Below are 17,894 nucleotides of genomic sequence, written 5' to 3' on the forward strand. Positions count from 1 at the left end.
TGCTAATGCCGCGGGGTCAGCTCGGCCTCCGTTGGGCAGTGCTGTGACATCTTTGCACCATTTAGTGTGTGCAGATTGCCCGGCAGCACCTATCGGCGCAATCTGCACACTCCGGAACAATTGGGGCTCACAATCTAAATTCTGAATTAATATTTAAGTACAAAAGAAAACATGAGGTTATTGCTTTTGGGAGAAACTAACTGGGTGCAATGCAAGTGGGCTTTAATAGGACTGGTCTTCTCATATGGACCAAAGGGACCCCATGCGCGACTGTCGCTAAATTCCTGCTAGGACTCTGCAAGGTAACGGTGTGAACCTTGGAGATGGGTGTTATATCTGTCTAATAACACTAACTGACTGGCGGCAGAAAAGGACCGACCATCAGCTACTTGTTTGCCAACTGGCGGTCTTCTTCAAAAATGTGCTCACAGGCGGAGCGCTCCAGAGGCAGATTGCAATAGATTGGCGGACTCTGTGTACTTTGTTCTCGGCAGCGCAGGTCATGAATACACAAGAACTGCACTGCCGAGGAACGCTCGCTTCAACTTCACGATAATCTTGAGGATCGATAGATTTATTGAGAGAGCGAAAGATAGAGAAAGAGAGAGAGAGAGCGAAAGAGAGAGAGCGAAAGAGAGAGAGCGAAAGAGAGAGAGCGAAAGAGAGCGAGCGAAAGAGAGCGAGCGAAAGAGAGCGAGCGAAAGAGATAAAGAGAGCGAGAGTGAGCGAGAGAGAGCGAGCGGAGAGAGGGAGCGCGATAAATAAATAGAAAGAGAAAGAAGGGAGAAAGAAAAAGAACAGAGAACGAGAAAACGTGAGAAAGAAAGAACAAGAAAGAAAGAGAAAAAGAGAGAGAGAAAGAGTGAGAGTGAGTGAGAGAGTGAGAGAGAGAAAGACAGAGAAAAATAGATATACAGAGCAAGACACACACACACACACACACACACACACACACACAGAGAGAGTGCAAGAGAGCGCGAGAAAAGACAAAGACAGACAGATTTACCTGTTAGCAAATCTAAGCCAGAAGACGTTGTAGGTGTAGAGCCGGAGGGGTCGCACAGATCGGAGAAGGACCACATAGCGGATATCAAACTTCACCTTCCCGACGTCGTCCCGATGGAAGAGCACCGGATCCTCCACATACTTTGACACAACCTACATGAGGAATGAGTACGTAATGTCCCCCGTGTACACGCACCATTATTAATCGACACAGTTTTAAAAAAAATTTCTGCAAAAACAATGGACCAAAAGAAATCCCTAGAAAAACATGTATCCAATTTGCATCATGTACATCAGTGGAGACTACGGCCCAGATTCATCATGGTGTAAGGGGGGCTTCTAATACAGACCACACCATGGTGTAGGGGGGGGGATTCTAATACAGGCCACGACGTGGTGTAGGGGGGCTTCTAATACAGGCCACAACGTGGTGTAGGGGGGGGGCTTCTAATACAGACCACGCTGTGGTTTAGGGGCTCTCCTGTTTCAGTTCTGTGAATTTACAGTGAGTACAATTCCGCAGTGAGTCAGGTAGATGAGTGGGTGTCTTAAAAGCTTTTTCTTCCCCTTTAAGGTTATATATGGCCCCACCTAGTCCATTCTTCCTTCAGATTTTAAAAAACATGGTCGAGATATGACAGTTGCAGCCAATCACTGTGGCCACTGACTGGCTGCAGTGGTCAGAAGTCGACTGGCCAGGGGACGTAACAGTGTACATGCCATTTCTGATAACTAACCACAATGGGGATATATATAAAATGGCAAGAAAAAGGCAAGAAAATCCCTTTAACAGGGAGATCTACCCCTATGAGGACATTGCAGGAGAGGGAGCGTCGTAGGCAAACACAGACCTGGTGCCAAAGTGCCTGCAGCCTCTTTTCCTTGGGCCGGGGCCAGCACCATGATGCATCCACCTATGAAGGAGAGGGTTACGTGACAGAGCTGGAGACAAACCTTTGGCGTGCTCTCCCGCTGGCGGACGATGTAGGACAGGTTGGTTGTGACATGCGTGTCCAGACTCCGGGCCAGGTTCCACGGCTTGCAGATCCAGTGATTGTCTTCTCCTCTGCAGAGACAATGGCAGGAGAAACGTAAAGTCCCAAAAATTCCAAAACGCGTGAGCCCCCAGTCCCATACACGGCCAGGCCCATACACAGCCATACCTCTCTTCTCGCTGCTTGAAGTAGCTGATAAACTGCGGGAGTTCGGTCTTCAGATTAAAAGTGCGTGGCAGCCATAGAGGACCTTCCGTGCCTCCGATCCTTCTAGAAACGGACGCCAGGCAATCCTTTACAGTCAGCAGATTCTCACACGGGAACTGATTGAGAAGGACATGGGGTCTATCCGTGCTGAGCGTCCTGGAATGAGCCAAGAAAACGGCATACATATCACCCCTCACAACACAGAAAAGGGAAATTATCCTTTGCAGTAGTTAGAACTTTTATTCTGATATAAAGCTCCAAATACTTAGAACTGACAAATTTAACTTATAAAATTATGACTATTTACTGACACCACTAGAGGGAGCTGCAGCTGTGCTTCCATTGAATTCAATAATAAACCTGTATGCAGCGATCTCACAGGCTCCCTCTAGTGGTCACTGCGGGAAATTCTTTTTTTTTGGATGAAGCAAGTGTGAATTTCTAATTATGGACAATCTCTTTTAAGAGGTGGGAGATGACCGAGAGAACGACCCTCGGCACACTCACTTATAATCTTTGAAGTGGGAGAAGTTGAAGAGGATGTCGGCTTCTTTCTCGTCGTCTGTGAATACAAATCTCGGGTGGTCCACGCCGGTCAGTACTTGCTGCATATCGGTGTAAACTCTGAAAAGAAGAACAGGGTTTATATTTCCGGAATTTCTTGGCCAATTTAAAGGCCTTCGGAAACGCCAATATCTAGTGTGAACGGGGGGGTTGAAGGGGTTTTCCAGTTTCCAAAAACCCCTGTCATCTGGCAGCAGCTTGCAGAGTCTCCGCCGTCACTCCCGACGCTTGTAACTGGTTGCAGCGCTGATGTCACCTCGACGGTGCTGCAGCCAATCATTGGCCTCAGCGGGCTGCTTGTGCCGCCATCTCAGGCAGAACCACTGATCTCAGTGATTGAGAATGCTGCAGTCAATGTGACAGCAGTCCAACTTAATGTTGGACCTGGGGAGGGTGAGTAAAGCACCAATCGTTCTCTTTAAACAAGTTGAAGCCTGGGGAAGGACATCGCCATTAACGGATTACCTTAAAGGCACAGTCGTATAAATCGGACCGAGATCGGAAGGCAGTGGTATAGAAATACATGAAGCTGTCACGCTCGGGTCGGGAGAGTCCGGCCATAGGTACAGAGTGGAATAAGTTGTCGATATTACAGAAAACTTACTTAAAATTTTTACTCTTGTCCAGCAACGGCGGCTCCACGGGAAGAGGCAGAGATTCTTTATTCTCAGCAAAAATTTCCTAAAAAAAAAAAAAAACACAACACAAAACAAAATGATCCAACCATAGTGATAAAGACAACAGCGCAGATATATAAGAATTGCAGTACAGGGGTTGTACCACTAGGGGGCGACAAGTCAATTATTTGCCACGGGTTGTAGCACCGCGTTTATGACTAGAGTCTGCAAAGATCCACCGATCAGCACTGATCTCACCTGATAATGGGCATCGGAGGGCTCTGGGGTTTGGTGGCTTATGTGGGTAAGATCCATGGGCTGCCAAGGTAAGAGCAGACAGCTCCGTAACAACGGCTTGGTTTCTCCATACACGTAGTCACGGGAAACTTCCTCTGATTTATAAAAAAAAAAAAAAAAAAAGTTTTCATTCACTGACAGCAAGGAGAGATCTTGAAAATTATGTGAAAACAAGTTTACCTCCATTGCTCAGGTCATTGTGGGGCCAAAGTATGGTGTATGCCAGCTGTTGGGGGATGTAATAAAACGGAGCGGTACCAAATGTCGGCTCATCCGAGTGCTGAATTCTGGATCCGAATTCGTCCATTATGTACCAGACGGGAACTTTGTCCTCTGCGGTCTACGAAAAGAAAAAAAAAGCATAAAGAGGTACGTTTTGATCCCATTTAATTCACGCTCCTCCACTGAGCAAATAGCTTTTCGTTTTTTTAAAATGCACCATACCAATCCAGAGATATGGGCCTTTTTATCAAGTACTACTTTTTACCCTTGGGGGCGTGTCTTACAGGATCCTCTAGGGCGTGTCTTTAGGCAAGCACTGCCCATGAGAAAAAGGCTACAGAAATCAGGAAACTACAAAGTCTCATATCTCTGGAACCGTAAGGCGGATTATAAAAAAACAAAAACCGTGATTCTCAAGGAAGAAGCGGGAATAAAATAACAATAAGAGGACACTTTTGACCTGGTGACAAGTCCTCTTTAAAGGCTGAAATAGTGGAAATTTAAAAGGGGCTTTCTAGGATTGCAATATTAAAAGTTATCATTAATCCACAGAAGTGTCTGATACATCCTTCACGACAACGGGGCCCTGCGATAATCTGTCAGAATAGACTGTTGGCTGCGCTCTCGCACCAGTTCTGCTCTCTCTAGGGCAGGGGTCCCCAACCGCCGGTCCGCAGCCCAGCACCGGGCCGCTGCAGTGCCCTTGCCGGTCCGCGGACACAAGGGGAGCCAGGGGCGGTCAGTGGCGTAGTGGGGGCAGGGGCGGCGCGCAGCAGTTCTTAGCGGCGTGTGTAGCGGCGGCAGGGAGCGATCCAAGCAGCTCCGCTGCCTGCAAGAGGGAATAGCAGGAGCGGAGCTGCAAGGACCCGTCCACTGCGTCCAGCTTCCTGCCCGCCGCCCGCGCTTCCTGTCTCTGACTGACACAGAGAGGAGCGCGCCGCTGCTGTGTCAGAGCGAGGAAGCGCGGGCGGCGGGCAGGTGAGAGGAGAGAGGTGGTGTGTGTATGTGTGTCTGTGTGTGTGTGTGTGTGTGTGTGTGTGTGTGTTGGTCTGTGTTTGTGTAGCCTGGCCCTGGAGGAGATGGGGACATGAGGAGAAGGCCATGGGGGGAGTGATGGAGAGACAGCAGTGATGGGGAGAAGGGAGTGATGGGGTGAAGGCAATGATGGGGAGACAGCAGTGATGGGGTGAAGGCAATGATGGGGAGACAGCAGTGATGGGGTGAAGGCAATGATGGGGAGACAGCAGTGATGGGGTGAAGGCAATGATGGAGAGACATCAGTGATGGGGTGAAGGCAATGATGGAGAGACATCAGTGATGGGGTGAAGGCAATGATGGAGAGACATCAGTGATGGGGTGAAGGCAATGATGGAGAGACGGCAGTGATGGGGTGAAGGCAATGATGGGGAGACAGCAGTGATGGGGTGAAGGCAATGATGGAGAGACAGCAGTGATGGGGTGAAGGCAATGATGGAGAGACGGCAGTGATGGGGTGAAGGGAGTGATGGGGTGAAGGCAATGATGGGGAGAGGGGAGTGATGGGGTGAAGGCAATGATGGGGAGAGGGGAGTGATGGGGTGAAGGCAATGATGGGGAGACATCAGTGATGGGGTGAAGGCAATGATGGAGAGACGGCAGTGATGGGGTGAAGGCAATGATGGGGAGAGGGGAGTGATGGGGTGAAGGCAATGATGGGGAGACAGCAGTGATGGGGTGAAGGCAATGATGGGGAGACAGCAGTGATGGGGTGAAGGCAATGATGGGGAGACAGCAGTGATGGGGTGAAGGCAATGATGGGGAGACAGCAGTGATGGGGTGAAGGCAATGATGGGGAGACAGCAGTGATGGGGTGAAGGCAATGATGGAGAGACATCAGTGATGGGGTGAAGGCAATGATGGAGAGACATCAGTGATGGGGTGAAGGCAATGATGGAGAGACATCAGTGATGGGGTGAAGGCAATGATGGAGAGACGGCAGTGATGGGGTGAAGGCAATGATGGGGAGACAGCAGTGATGGGGTGAAGGCAATGATGGAGAGACAGCAGTGATGGGGTGAAGGCAATGATGGAGAGACGGCAGTGATGGGGTGAAGGGAGTGATGGGGTGAAGGCAATGATGGGGAGAGGGGAGTGATGGGGTGAAGGCAATGATGGGGAGAGGGGAGTGATGGGGTGAAGGCAATGATGGGGAGACATCAGTGATGGGGTGAAGGCAATGATGGAGAGACGGAAGTGATGGGGTGAAGGCAATGATGGGGAGAGGGGAGTGATGGGGTGAAGGCAATGATGGGGAGACAGCAGTGATGGGGTGAAGGCAATGATGGGGAGACAGCAGTGATGGGGTGAAGGCAATGATGGGGAGACATCAGTGATGGGGTGAAGGCAATGATGGAGAGACGGCAGTGATGGGGTGAAGGCAATGATGGGGAGACAGCAGTGATGGGGTGAAGGCAATGATGGAGAGACATCAGTGATGGGGTGAAGGCAATGATGGAGAGACGGCAGTGATGGGGTGAAGGCAATGATGGGGAGAAGGGAGTGATGGGGTGAAAGCAATGATGGGGAGAGGGGAGTGATGGGGTGAAGGCAATGATGGGGAGAGGGGAGTGATGGGGTGAAGGCAATGATGGGGAGACAGCAGTGATGGGGTGAAGGCAATGATGGAGAGATGGCAGTGATGGGGTGAAAGCAATGATGGGGAGAAGGGAGTGATGGGGTGAAGGCAATGATGGGGAGAGGGGAGTGAAGGGGTGAAGGCAATGATGGGGAGACAGCAGTGATGGGGTGAAGGCAATGATGGGGAGACAGCAGTGATGGGGTGAAGGCAATGATGGGGAGACATCAGTGATGGGGAGAAGGCAATGATGGAGAGACATCAGTGATGGGGTGAAGGCAATGATGGAGAGACGGCAGTGATGGGGAGAAGGCAATGATGGGGAGAGGGGAGTGATGGGGTGAAGGCAATGATGGGGAGAAGGGGGTGATGGAGCACTCATTCAAAACCTATGGTGAGTTGAGTCACATTATAAATGTTATTTAATTATAAGTATGCACTGCTACACTACAACCATGTCCATAGCCCCGCCCCCTTATGACCAAAGCCCCGCCCCTGCCACACCTCCATCCCCGCCCTGCCGGGCCATGGAAGAGTGGTCTTGCTTGAAACCGGTCCCTGGTGCAAAAAAGGTTGGGGACCACTGCTCTAGGGGATATTAATGACTATTGTGCTGGTTTTGTTTGGCAGTCACATAGAGGATGAATGAAGCTGTGCTGCGCATGCGCGGCCTCCGCTCTATTCTGACAGGGCATTACAGAGGCTCATTCTCGTGACCGGTGGGGGGTCCAAAAGTCAGAACCCTCTCCCACCCAACCAAACACCTTTCCAATGTTGGGAACAACACTTTAAGCCATATTCTAAGGGTAAAGTACGGCGTCACCTTACCCCATGAGAGAGCCGATATGTCTGGTTATACTTCCACATTTCCTTCAGAACCATCTCCACCACGTCCACGTCCGGGACCTCTCCGTGAAACTCTATGCCCATAAGGTTGGCCATACGATGAAGGAGGCCGGGAATTTCCATCAACTGGTGGCGAGCGTGCTCCACGCGGTAAGTCCATGCGTGGTCAATCAGAAAAATGCTGTAAAACAACAACAACAAAAAAAACAGTTGTTTTGAGCACAAAATTTCTGTGTAGATCTTCACGTTTCCATGGTAACTACAAACAAGCCGTGCGTAGTCCCTAAAAATACTCTAAAATTTTTTTTTTTTTTTAAAGGTATGACTATCAGCTGATCGATGAGGATCGGGCTGCGATCATCACTGGAGACAGATCAAGCCACATGTTTTCTCTGCAGTGGCCACTACTGGGGAAATGTGGTATTACATGTAGGCTACTGAAACAAATAGGGAACCATATAAAACATGGTAGAAAAAGAGTCCTACTGATCGGCTCGGACCGTGGCGGACCTCCAGTATGATGTCCATACGCACTACTATGGCAGCCTTTGTCTTGGCAAGACACCCCCTTTAACCACACCCAGCCCACCTACTCCATTAACGCACCAGTTCGGGTCAGTGGCTCGCAGCCCGTGCTCATTGGTGACAATTACTTTGAATGTTGGTTCGTTCCCCGGATTTGATTTCTTTTTCAGCTCTCTTTCAATTTCGTCCCGTTCTTCATCGTCCTCTTCCTCCTCGGCCTCCTCCACCTGCATTATGCCAAACATTTCCCCCGCATCAAAGATCTGCAAGGAAAATTAAGACGACTCGTGTTACTCACCTCCAATAGAAATGCTACACAGTGACTGCACCAGCAGAATAGTGAGTGCAGCTCTGGGGTATAATACAGGATGTAACTCAGGATCAGTAATGTAATGTATGTACACAGTGACTGCACCAGCAGAATAGTGAGTGCAGCTCTGGGGTATAATACAGGATGTAACTCAGGATCAGTAATGTAATGTATGTACACAGTGACTGCACCAGCAGAATAGTGAGTGCAGCTCTGGGGTATAATACAGGAGGTAACTCAGGATCAGTAATGTAATGTATGTACACAGTGACTGCACCAGCAGAATAGTGAGTGCAGCTCTGGGGTATAATACAGGATGCAACTCAGGATCAGTAATGTAATGTATGTACACAGTGACTGCACCAGCAGAATAGTGAGTGCAGCTCTGGAGTATAATACAGGATGTAACTCAGGATCAGTAATGTAATGTATGCACACAGTGACTGCACCAGCAGAATAGTGAGTGCAGCTCTGGGGTATAATACAGGAGGTAACTCAGGATCAGTAATGCAATGTATGTACACAGTGACTGCACCAGCAGAATAGTGAGTGCAGCTCTGGAGTATAATACAGGATGTAAGGCTGGTTTCACATTAGCGCATTTTCAGCGCGCGCACGGCCGGGGGTAGCTCCGCCCCCGAGCCGGCTCTCTGCCCGGCGTGCCCGCCCCTTCCTTGTAGCGCCACCTCCTAGCGGACAGCGGCGCCTGCGATCGGCGCACCCTATCTTTAGCATAGGGTGCGCCGATCGTGCGCAGGCCGTGCGCTAGTTGCGCTTTGACCTGCGCTGCGCACTTTTGACGGTGCGCCGTGCGCGCCAAAATCAAACTTTTCGGATTTTGGCGCGCACGGCGCACCGTCAAAAGTGCGCAGCGCAGGTCAAAGCGCAACTAGCGCACGGCCTGCGCACGATCGGCGCACCCTATGCTAAAGATAGGGTGCGCCGATCACAGGCGCCGCTGTCCGCTAGGAGGCGGCGCTACAAGGAAGGGGCGGGCACGCCGGGCAGAGCCGGATCGGGGGCGGAGCTACCCCCGGCCGTGCGCGCGCTGAAAATGCGCTAATGTGAAACCGGCCTAACTCAGGATCAGTAATATAACTATTGTACACAGTGACTGCACCAGCAGAATAGTGAGTGCAGCTCTGGAGTATAATACAGGATGTAACTCAGGATCAGTAATGTAATGTACACAGTGACTGCACCAGCAGAATAGTGAGTGCAGCTCTGGGGTATAATACAGGATGTAACTCAGGATCAGTAATGTAATGTATGTACACAGTGATTGCACCTGCAGAATAGTGAGCGCAGCTCTGGGGTATAATACAGGAGGTAACTCAGGATCAGTAATGTAATGTATGTACACAGTGACTGCACCAGCAGAATAGTGAGTGCAGCTCTGGAGTATAATACAGGATGTAACTCAGGATCAGTAATGTAATGTATGTACACAGTGACTGCACCAGCAGAATAGTGAGTGCAGCTCTGGAGTACAATACAGGATGTAACTCAGGATCAGTAATGTAATGTATGTACACAGTGACTGCACCAGCAGAATAGTGAGTGCAGCTCTGGGGTATAATACAGGATGTAACTCAGGATCAGTAATGTAATGTATGTACACAGTGACTGCACCAACAGAATAGTGAGTGCAGCTCTGGAGTATAATACAGGATTTAACTCAGGATCAGTAATGTAATGTATGTACACAGTGACTGCACCAGCAGAATAGTGAGTGCAGCTCTGGGGTATAATACAGGATGTAACTCAGGATCAGTAATGTAATGTATGTACACAGTGACTGCACCAACAGAATAGTGAGTGCAGCTCTGGGGTATAAAACAGAACGTAACTCAGGATCAGTAACGTATGTACACAGTGACTGCACCAGCAGAATAGTGAGTGCAGCTCTGGAGTATAATACAGGATATAACTCAGGATCAGTAATGTATGTACACAGTGACTGCACCAGTAGAATAGTGAGTGCAGCTCTGGGGTATAATACAGAACGTAACTCAGGATCAGTAATGTAATGTATGTACACAGTGACTGTACCAGTAGAATAGTGAGTGCAGCTCTGGGGTATAATATAGGATGTAACTCAGGATCAGTAATGTATGTACACAGTGACTGCACCAGCAGAATAGTGAGTGCAGCTCTGGAGTATAATACAGGATGTAACTCAGGATCAGTAATGTAATGTATGTACACAGTGACTGCACCAGCAGAATAGTGAGTGCAGCTCTGGAGTATAATACAGGATGTAACTCAGGATCAGTAATGTAATGTATGTACACAGTGACTGCACCAGCAGAATAGTGAGTGCAGCTCTGGGGTATAATATAGGATGTAACTCAGGATCAGTAATGTAATGTATGTACACAGTGACTGCACCAGCAGAATAGTGAGTGCAGCTCTGGAGTATAATACAGGAGGTAACATTCTCACAGGCCAGATTGTATTATAGAAGGTGCTCGTCTCCTTAACAAATCAGCGGGAGGGGCTGTAATCTTAGCCATAATTTACGTAACCCCTGATGTATTTGTGCCGCCTTCTCTTACATGACACATCTGAAGTATAATAGGTGCCAGGGCTGCGGGCTCAGGTAACATGCCAGGACCTGGTACTGGACGTGCAGCAGTCTGATTATATAGAAACACTCCCGGGAGTCACATTCCTATTTTAGATTTAGGGGTAAGATGACAATAAAGGACGTCTAGTGCTCAACGGAAGAACACGCAACGCTCACACATTCCCTCCATCTATATGGCGGGTTATACCCATCTGATATCGTCCCATCTCCTGAGTTGGCAAATCCTATTGTTAATCGGGTCCGAAGGTCTCAAGGTCAGAGACATCCGAATCAAAGGAGGAGAAACAGCGTCTGATCTCATGAGTATCGTGACACTTATCCTGCCTGCACCAATACGGCACCTATTAGAAGACTATTATGTGACGTTACCCGCAGGGACAGACCACGTGCCACGCACAGAGGGCAGCTAGAGAACGACAGACCCCGCGCCGCACACGGAGGGCAGCTAGAGAACGACAGACCCCGCGCCACACACGGAGGGCAGCTAGAGAACGACAGACCCCGCGCCGCACACGGAGGGCAGCTAGAGAACGACAGACCCCGCGCCGCACACGGAGGGCAGCTAGAGAACGACAGACCCCGTGCCGCGCACGGAGGGCAGCAAGAGAACGACAGACCCCGCGCCGCACACGGAGGGACGGCTAGAGAGCGTCAGACCTTGCGCCACACGAGGACGGACATGTGGAGAGCGACGGAGTCCCCCCGCCAAACATGGGATGTACAGAGAGCGACAGACCCTGCGCCACACACAGAGGGACGTGTAAAGAGCAACAGACCCCCGTCAAACATGGAGGGACGTGTAGAGAGGAAGAGACTCCCGCCACACACGGAGGGACGTGTAGAGAGCGACAGAGCCCCCCTCACCACACACGGAGGGACGTGTAGAGAGCGACAGAGCCCCACCACCACACAAAGAGGGACGTGTAGAGAGCGACAGAGCCCCCCCCCCACACACGGAGGGACATGTAGAGAGCGACAGAGCCCCCCCACACACACGGAGGGACGTGTAGAGAGCGACAGAGCCCCCCCCACACACGGAGGGACGTGTAGAGAGCGACAGAGCCCCCCGCCACACACGGAGGGACGTGTAGAGAGCGACAGAGCCCCCCCGCCACACACACGGAGGGACGTGTAGAGAGCGACAGACCTCGCGCCACACACACGGAGGGACGTGTAGAGAGCGACAGACCTCGCGCCACACACACGGAGGGACGTGTAGAGAGCGACAGACCTCGCGCCACACACACGGAGGGACGTGTAGAGAACGACAGACCTCGCGCCACACACGGAGGGACGTGTAGAGAGCGACAGACCTCGCGCCACACACGGAGGGACGTGTAGAGAGCGACAGACCTCGCGCCACACACGGAGGGACGTGTAGAGAGCGACAGACCTCGCGCCACACACGGAGGGACGTGTAGAGAGCGACAGACCTCGCGCCACACACGGAGGGACGTGTAGAGAGCGACAGACCTCGCGCCACACACGGAGGGACGTGTAGAGAGCGACAGACCTCGCGCCACACACGGAGGGACGTGTAGAGAGCGACAGACCTCGCGCCACACACGGAGGGACGTGTAGAGAGCGACAGACCTCGCGCCACACACGGAGGGACGTGTAGAGAGCGACAGACCTCGCGCCACACACGGAGGGACGTGTAGAGAGCGACAAACCTCGCGCCACACACGGAGGGACGTGCAGAGAGCGACAGACCTCGCGCCACACACGGAGGGACGTGCAGAGAGCGACAGACCTCGCGCCACACACGGAGGGACGTGCAGAGAGCGACAGACCTCGCGCCACACACGGAGGGACGTGTAGACAGCGACAGACCTCGCGCCACACACGGAGGGACGTGTACAGAGCGACAGACCTCGCGCCACACACGGAGGGACGTGTACAGAGCGACAGACCTCGCGCCACACACGGAGGGACGTGTACAGAGCGACAGACCTCGCGCCACACACGGAGGGACGTGTACAGAGCGACAGACCTCGCGCCACACACGGAGGGACGTGTACGGAGCGACCTCGCGCCACACACGGAGGGACGTGTACGGAGCGACAGACCTCGCGCCACACACGGAGGGACGTGTACGGAGCGACAGACCTCGCGCCACACACGGAGGGACGTGTACGGAGCGACAGACCTCGCGCCACACACGGAGGGACATGTACGGAGCGACAGACCTCGCGCCACACACGGAGGGACGTGTACGGAGCGACAGACCTCGCGCCACACACGGAGGGACGTGTAGAGAGGGACAGACCTCGCGCCACACACGGAGGGACGTGTACAGAGCGACAGACCTCGCGCCACACACGGAGGGACGTGTAGAGAGGGACAGACCTCGCGCCACACACGGAGGGACGTGTACAGAGCGACAGACCTCGCGCCACACACGGAGGGACGTGTAGAGAGGGACAGACCTCGCGCCACACACGGAGGGACGTGTAGAGAGGGACAGACCTCGCGCCACACACGGAGGGACGTGTAGAGAGCGACAGACCTCGCGCCACACACGGAGGGACGTGTAGAGAGCGACAGACCTCGCGCCACACACGGAGGGACGTGTAGAGAGCGACAGACCTCGCGCCACATACGGAGGGACGTGTAGAGAGCGACAGACCTCGAGCCACACACGGAGGGACGTGTAGAGAGCGACAGACCTCGCGCCACACACGGAGGGACGTGTAGAGAGCGACAGACCTCGCGCCACACACGGAGGGACGTGTAGAGAGCGACAGACCTCGCGCCACACACGGAGGGACGTGTAGAGAGCGACAGACCTCGCGCCACACACGGAGGGACGTGTAGAGAGCGACAGACCTCGCGCCACACACGGAGGGACGTGTACAGAGCGACAGACCTCGCGCCACATACGGAGGGACGTGTACAGAGCGACAGAGCCCCCCCACCACACACACGGATGGACGTGTACAGAGCGACAGACCTCGCGCCACACACGGAGACGTGTAGAGAGCGACAGACCTCGCGCCACACACGGAGACGTGTAGAGAGCGACAGACCTCGCGCCACACACGGAGGGACGTGTACAGAGCGACAGACCTCGCGCCACACACGGAGGGACGTGTAGAGAGCGACAGACCCCGCGCCACACACGGAGGGACGTGTAGAGAGCGACAGACCTCGCGCCACACACGGAGGGACGTGTAGAGAGCGACAGACCTCGCGCCACACACGGAGGGACGTGTAGAGAGCGACAGACCTCGCGCCACACACGGAGGGACGTGTAGAGAGCGACAGACCTCGCGCCACACACGGAGGGACGTGTAGAGAGCGACAGACCTCGCGCCACACACGGAGGGACGTGTAGAGAGCGACAGACCTCGCGCCACATACGGAGGGACGTGTAGAGAGCGACAGAGCCCCCCCACCACACACACGGAGGGACGTGGACAGAGCGACAGATCTCGCGCCACACACGGAGGGACGTGTACAGAGCGACAGACCTCGCGCCACACACGGAGGCACGTATACAGAGCGACAGACCTCGCGCCACACACGGAGAGACGTGTAGAGAGCGACAGACCTCGCGCCACACACGGAGAGACGTGTAGAGAGCGACAGACCTCGCGCCACACACGGAGAGACGTGTAGAGAGCGACAGACCTCGCGCCACACACGGAGAGACGTGTAGAGAGCGACAGACCTCGCGCCACACACGGAGAGACGTGTAGAGAGCGACAGACCTCGCGCCACACACGGAGAGACGTGTAGAGAGCGACAGACCTCGCGCCACACACGGAGAGACGTGTAGAGAGCGACAGACCTCGCGCCACACACGGAGAGACGTGTAGAGAGCGACAGACCTCGCGCCACATACGGAGGGACGTGTACAGAGCGACAGACCTCGCGCCACACACGGAGGGACGTGTACAGAGCGACAGACCTCGCGCCACACACGGAGGGACGTGTACAGAGCGACAGACCTCGCGCCACACACGGAGGGACGTGTACAGAGCGACAGACCTCGCGCCACACACGGAGGGACGTGTACAGAACGACAGACCTCGCGCCACACACGGAGGGACGTGTAGAGAGCGACAGACCTCGCGCCACACACGGAGAGACGTGTACAGAGCGACAGACCTCGCGCCACACACGGAGGGACGTGTACAGAGCGACAGACCTCGCGCCACACACGGAGGGACGTGTACAGAGCGACAGACCTCGCGCCACACACGGAGGGACGTGTAGAGAGCGACAGACCTCGCGCCACATACGGAGGGACGTGTACAGAGCGACAGAGCCCCCCCACCACACACACGGATGGACGTGTACAGAGCGACAGACCTCGCGCCACACACGGATGGACGTGTAGAGAGCGACAGACCTCGCGCCACACACGGATGGACGTGTACAGAGCGACAGACCTCGCGCCACACACGGAGGGACGTGTACAGAGCGACAGACCTCGCGCCACACACGGAGGGACGTGTACAGAGCGACAGACCTCGCGCCACACACGGAGGGACGTGTACAGAGCGACAGACCTCGCGCCACACACGGAGGGACGTGTAGAGAGCGAAAGACCTCGCGCCACACACGGAGGGACGTGTACAGAGCGACAGACCTCGCGCCTCACACGGAGGGACGTGTACAGAGCGACAGACCTCGCGCCACACACGGAGGGACGTGTACAGAGCGACAGACCTCGCGCCACACACGGAGGGACGTGTAGAGAGCGACAGACCTCGCGCCACACACGGAGAGATGTGTAGAGAGCGACAGACCTCTCGCCACACACGGAGAGATGTGTAGAGAGCGACAGACCTCTCGCCACACACGGAGGGACGTGTAGAGAACGACAGACCTCGTGCCACACACGGAGGGACGTGTAGAGAACGACAGACCTCGCGCCACACACGGAGGGACGTGTACAGAGCGACAGACCTCGCGCCACATACGGAGGGACGTGTACAGAGCGACAGACCTCGCGCCACACACGGAGGGACGTGTACAGAGCGACAGACCTCGCGCCACACACGGAGGGACGTGTAGAGAGCGACAGACCTCGCGCCACACACGGAGAGACGTGTAGAGAGCGACAGACCTCGCGCCACACACGGAGGGACGTGTACAGAGCGACAGACCTCGCGCCACACACGGAGGGACGTGTACAGAGCGACAGACCTCGCGCCACACACGGAGGGACGTGTAGAGAGCGACAGACCTCGCGCCACACACGGAGGGACGTGTACAGAGCGACAGACCTCGCGCCACACACGGAGGGACGTGTAGAGAGCGACAGACCCCTCAGTACTGTACACTGCCCCATGTTAGCTGTGACGCCGTCGCTGCCATTTGGGTCTGGTGTAAATACCTACAGTCCGTGTCCCTGCTGCCAGTTATGGGGTGCAGCTGTCACCCTCCATGACACCCACCTCCGCTCTCTCCTCAGACGCCCCCTACAGCCGTCAATCACCCATTAGCAGAATTAACCCCTCACACTCTGCAGCCCCCGATGTGACCGGGGACAGGAGGCCCCGGAGCCGCCTACCTCCCCCTCCAGCTTGCGGTGCAGGCTCGGCCAGTAGAACCGGGGCACCCCTGAGGCCTGCAGGGCCGCCTGGTGCAGAGCCACGAAATCAGAGAAGCCGCCATCCTGCTGCTGCGGGGCTCCGGGCTCGGCCATGCTGTCTGAGGCGCAACTCTGAGCATGCGGGAGGGAAGCGGCTTCTGGGAGGCGGCTCCAGGCTCTGCCCTCCCTATACAGCCGAGCCCGGCTCTGCCCTCCCTATACAGCCCGAGCCCGGCTCTGCCCTCCCTATACAGCCGAGCCCGGCTCTGCCCTCCCTATACAGCCCGTGCCCGGCTCTGCCCTCCCTATACAGCCCGAGCCCGGCTCTGCCCTCCCTATACAGCCCGTGCCCGGCTCTGCCCTCCCTATACAGCCCGTGCCCGGCTCTGCCCTCCCTATACAGCCCGTGCCCGGCTCTGCCCTCCCTATACAGCCCGTGCCCGGCTCTGCCCTCCCTATACAGCCGAGCCCGGCTCTGCCCTCCCTATACAGCCGAGCCCGGCTCTGCCCTCCCTATACAGCCCGTGCCCGGCTCTGCCCTCCCTATACAGCCCGAGCCCGGCTCTGCCCTCCCTATACAGCCCGTGCCCGGCTCTGCCCTCCCTATACAGCCCGTGCCCGGCTCTGCCCTCCCTATACAGCCGAGCCCGGCTCTGCCCTCCCTATACAGCCCGTGCCCGGCTCTGCCCTCCCTATACAGCCCGAGCCCGGCTCTGCCCTCCCTATACAGCCCGAGCCCGGCTCTGCCCTCCCTATACAGCCCGTGCCCGGCTCTGCCCTCCCTATACAGCCCGTGCCCGGCTCTGCCCTCCCTATACAGTCAGTGCCCGGCTCTGCCCTCCCTATACAGCCCGTGCCCGGCTCTGCCCTCCCTATACAGCCGAGCCCGGCTCTGCCCTCCCTATACAGCCCGTGCCCGGCTCTGCCCTCCCTATACAGCCGAGCCCGGCTCTGCCCTCCCTATACAGCCCGTGCCCGGCTCTGCCCTCCCTATACAGCCCGAGCCCGGCTCTGCCCTCCCTATACAGCCCGTGCCCGGCTCTGCCCTCCCTATACAGCCCGTGCCCGGCTCTGCCCTCCCTATACAGCCCGTGCCCGGCTCTGCCCTCCCTATACAGCCGAGCCCGGCTCTGCCCTCCCTATACAGTCAGTGCCCGGCTCTGCCCTCCCTATACAGCCCGAGCCCGGCTCTGCCCTCCCTATACAGCCCGTGCCCGGCTCTGCCCTCCCAATACAGCCGAGCCCGGCTCTGCCCTCCCTATACAGCCCGTGCCCGGCTCTGCCCTCCCTATACAGTCAGTGCCCGGCTCTGCCCTCCCTATACAGCCCGAGCCCGGCTCTGCCCTCCCTATACAGCCCGAGCCCGGCTCTGCCCTCCCTATACAGCCGAGCCCGGCTCTGCCCTCCCTATACAGTCAGTGCCCGGCTCTGCCCTCCCTATACAGCCCGAGCCCGGCTCTGCCCTCCCTATACAGCCCGTGCCCGGCTCTGCCCTCCCTATACAGCCCGAGCCCGGCTCTGCCCTCCCTATACAGCCCGTGCCCGGCTCTGCCCTCC

At 55.3% G+C, this 17,894-nt stretch overlaps 1 protein-coding gene across 2 annotated transcripts in view; it reads right to left on the reverse strand.

Moving 5' to 3' along the window:
- The window catches only part of TTLL12 (tubulin tyrosine ligase like 12), a 28,989-nt gene extending 12,457 nt beyond the window's left edge, over positions 1 to 16,532 (reverse strand). Inside the window, exons 1-10 of one of the 2 annotated variants that reach the window (XM_073567710.1) lie at positions 16,317 to 16,532; positions 7,974 to 8,155; positions 7,350 to 7,548; positions 3,866 to 4,025; positions 3,647 to 3,780; positions 3,376 to 3,452; positions 2,715 to 2,831; positions 2,169 to 2,363; positions 1,960 to 2,071; positions 1,007 to 1,158 (exon numbers count right to left, since the gene is read on the reverse strand). In XM_073567710.1, coding sequence (XP_073423811.1) covers positions 1,007 to 1,158; positions 1,960 to 2,071; positions 2,169 to 2,363; positions 2,715 to 2,831; positions 3,376 to 3,452; positions 3,647 to 3,780; positions 3,866 to 4,025; positions 7,350 to 7,548; positions 7,974 to 8,155; positions 16,317 to 16,451 — 1,463 coding nt within the window. In that variant the 5' untranslated portion in view covers positions 16,452 to 16,532. Of the gene's footprint in view, positions 1 to 1,006; positions 1,159 to 1,959; positions 2,072 to 2,168; positions 2,364 to 2,714; positions 2,832 to 3,375; positions 3,453 to 3,646; positions 3,781 to 3,865; positions 4,026 to 7,349; positions 7,549 to 7,973; positions 8,156 to 16,316 lie in introns of those variants that run through there. The other variant, XM_073567711.1, reaches the window with a different exon arrangement.
- Between the last annotated feature and the right edge of the window lie 1,362 nt (positions 16,533 to 17,894).

This window comes from Dendrobates tinctorius, unplaced genomic scaffold (assembly GCF_039654945.1).
Source record: "Dendrobates tinctorius isolate UK_male_01 unplaced genomic scaffold, ASM3965494v1 ptg000020l, whole genome shotgun sequence".
Classification (NCBI taxonomy): Eukaryota; Metazoa; Chordata; class Amphibia; order Anura; family Dendrobatidae; genus Dendrobates; species Dendrobates tinctorius.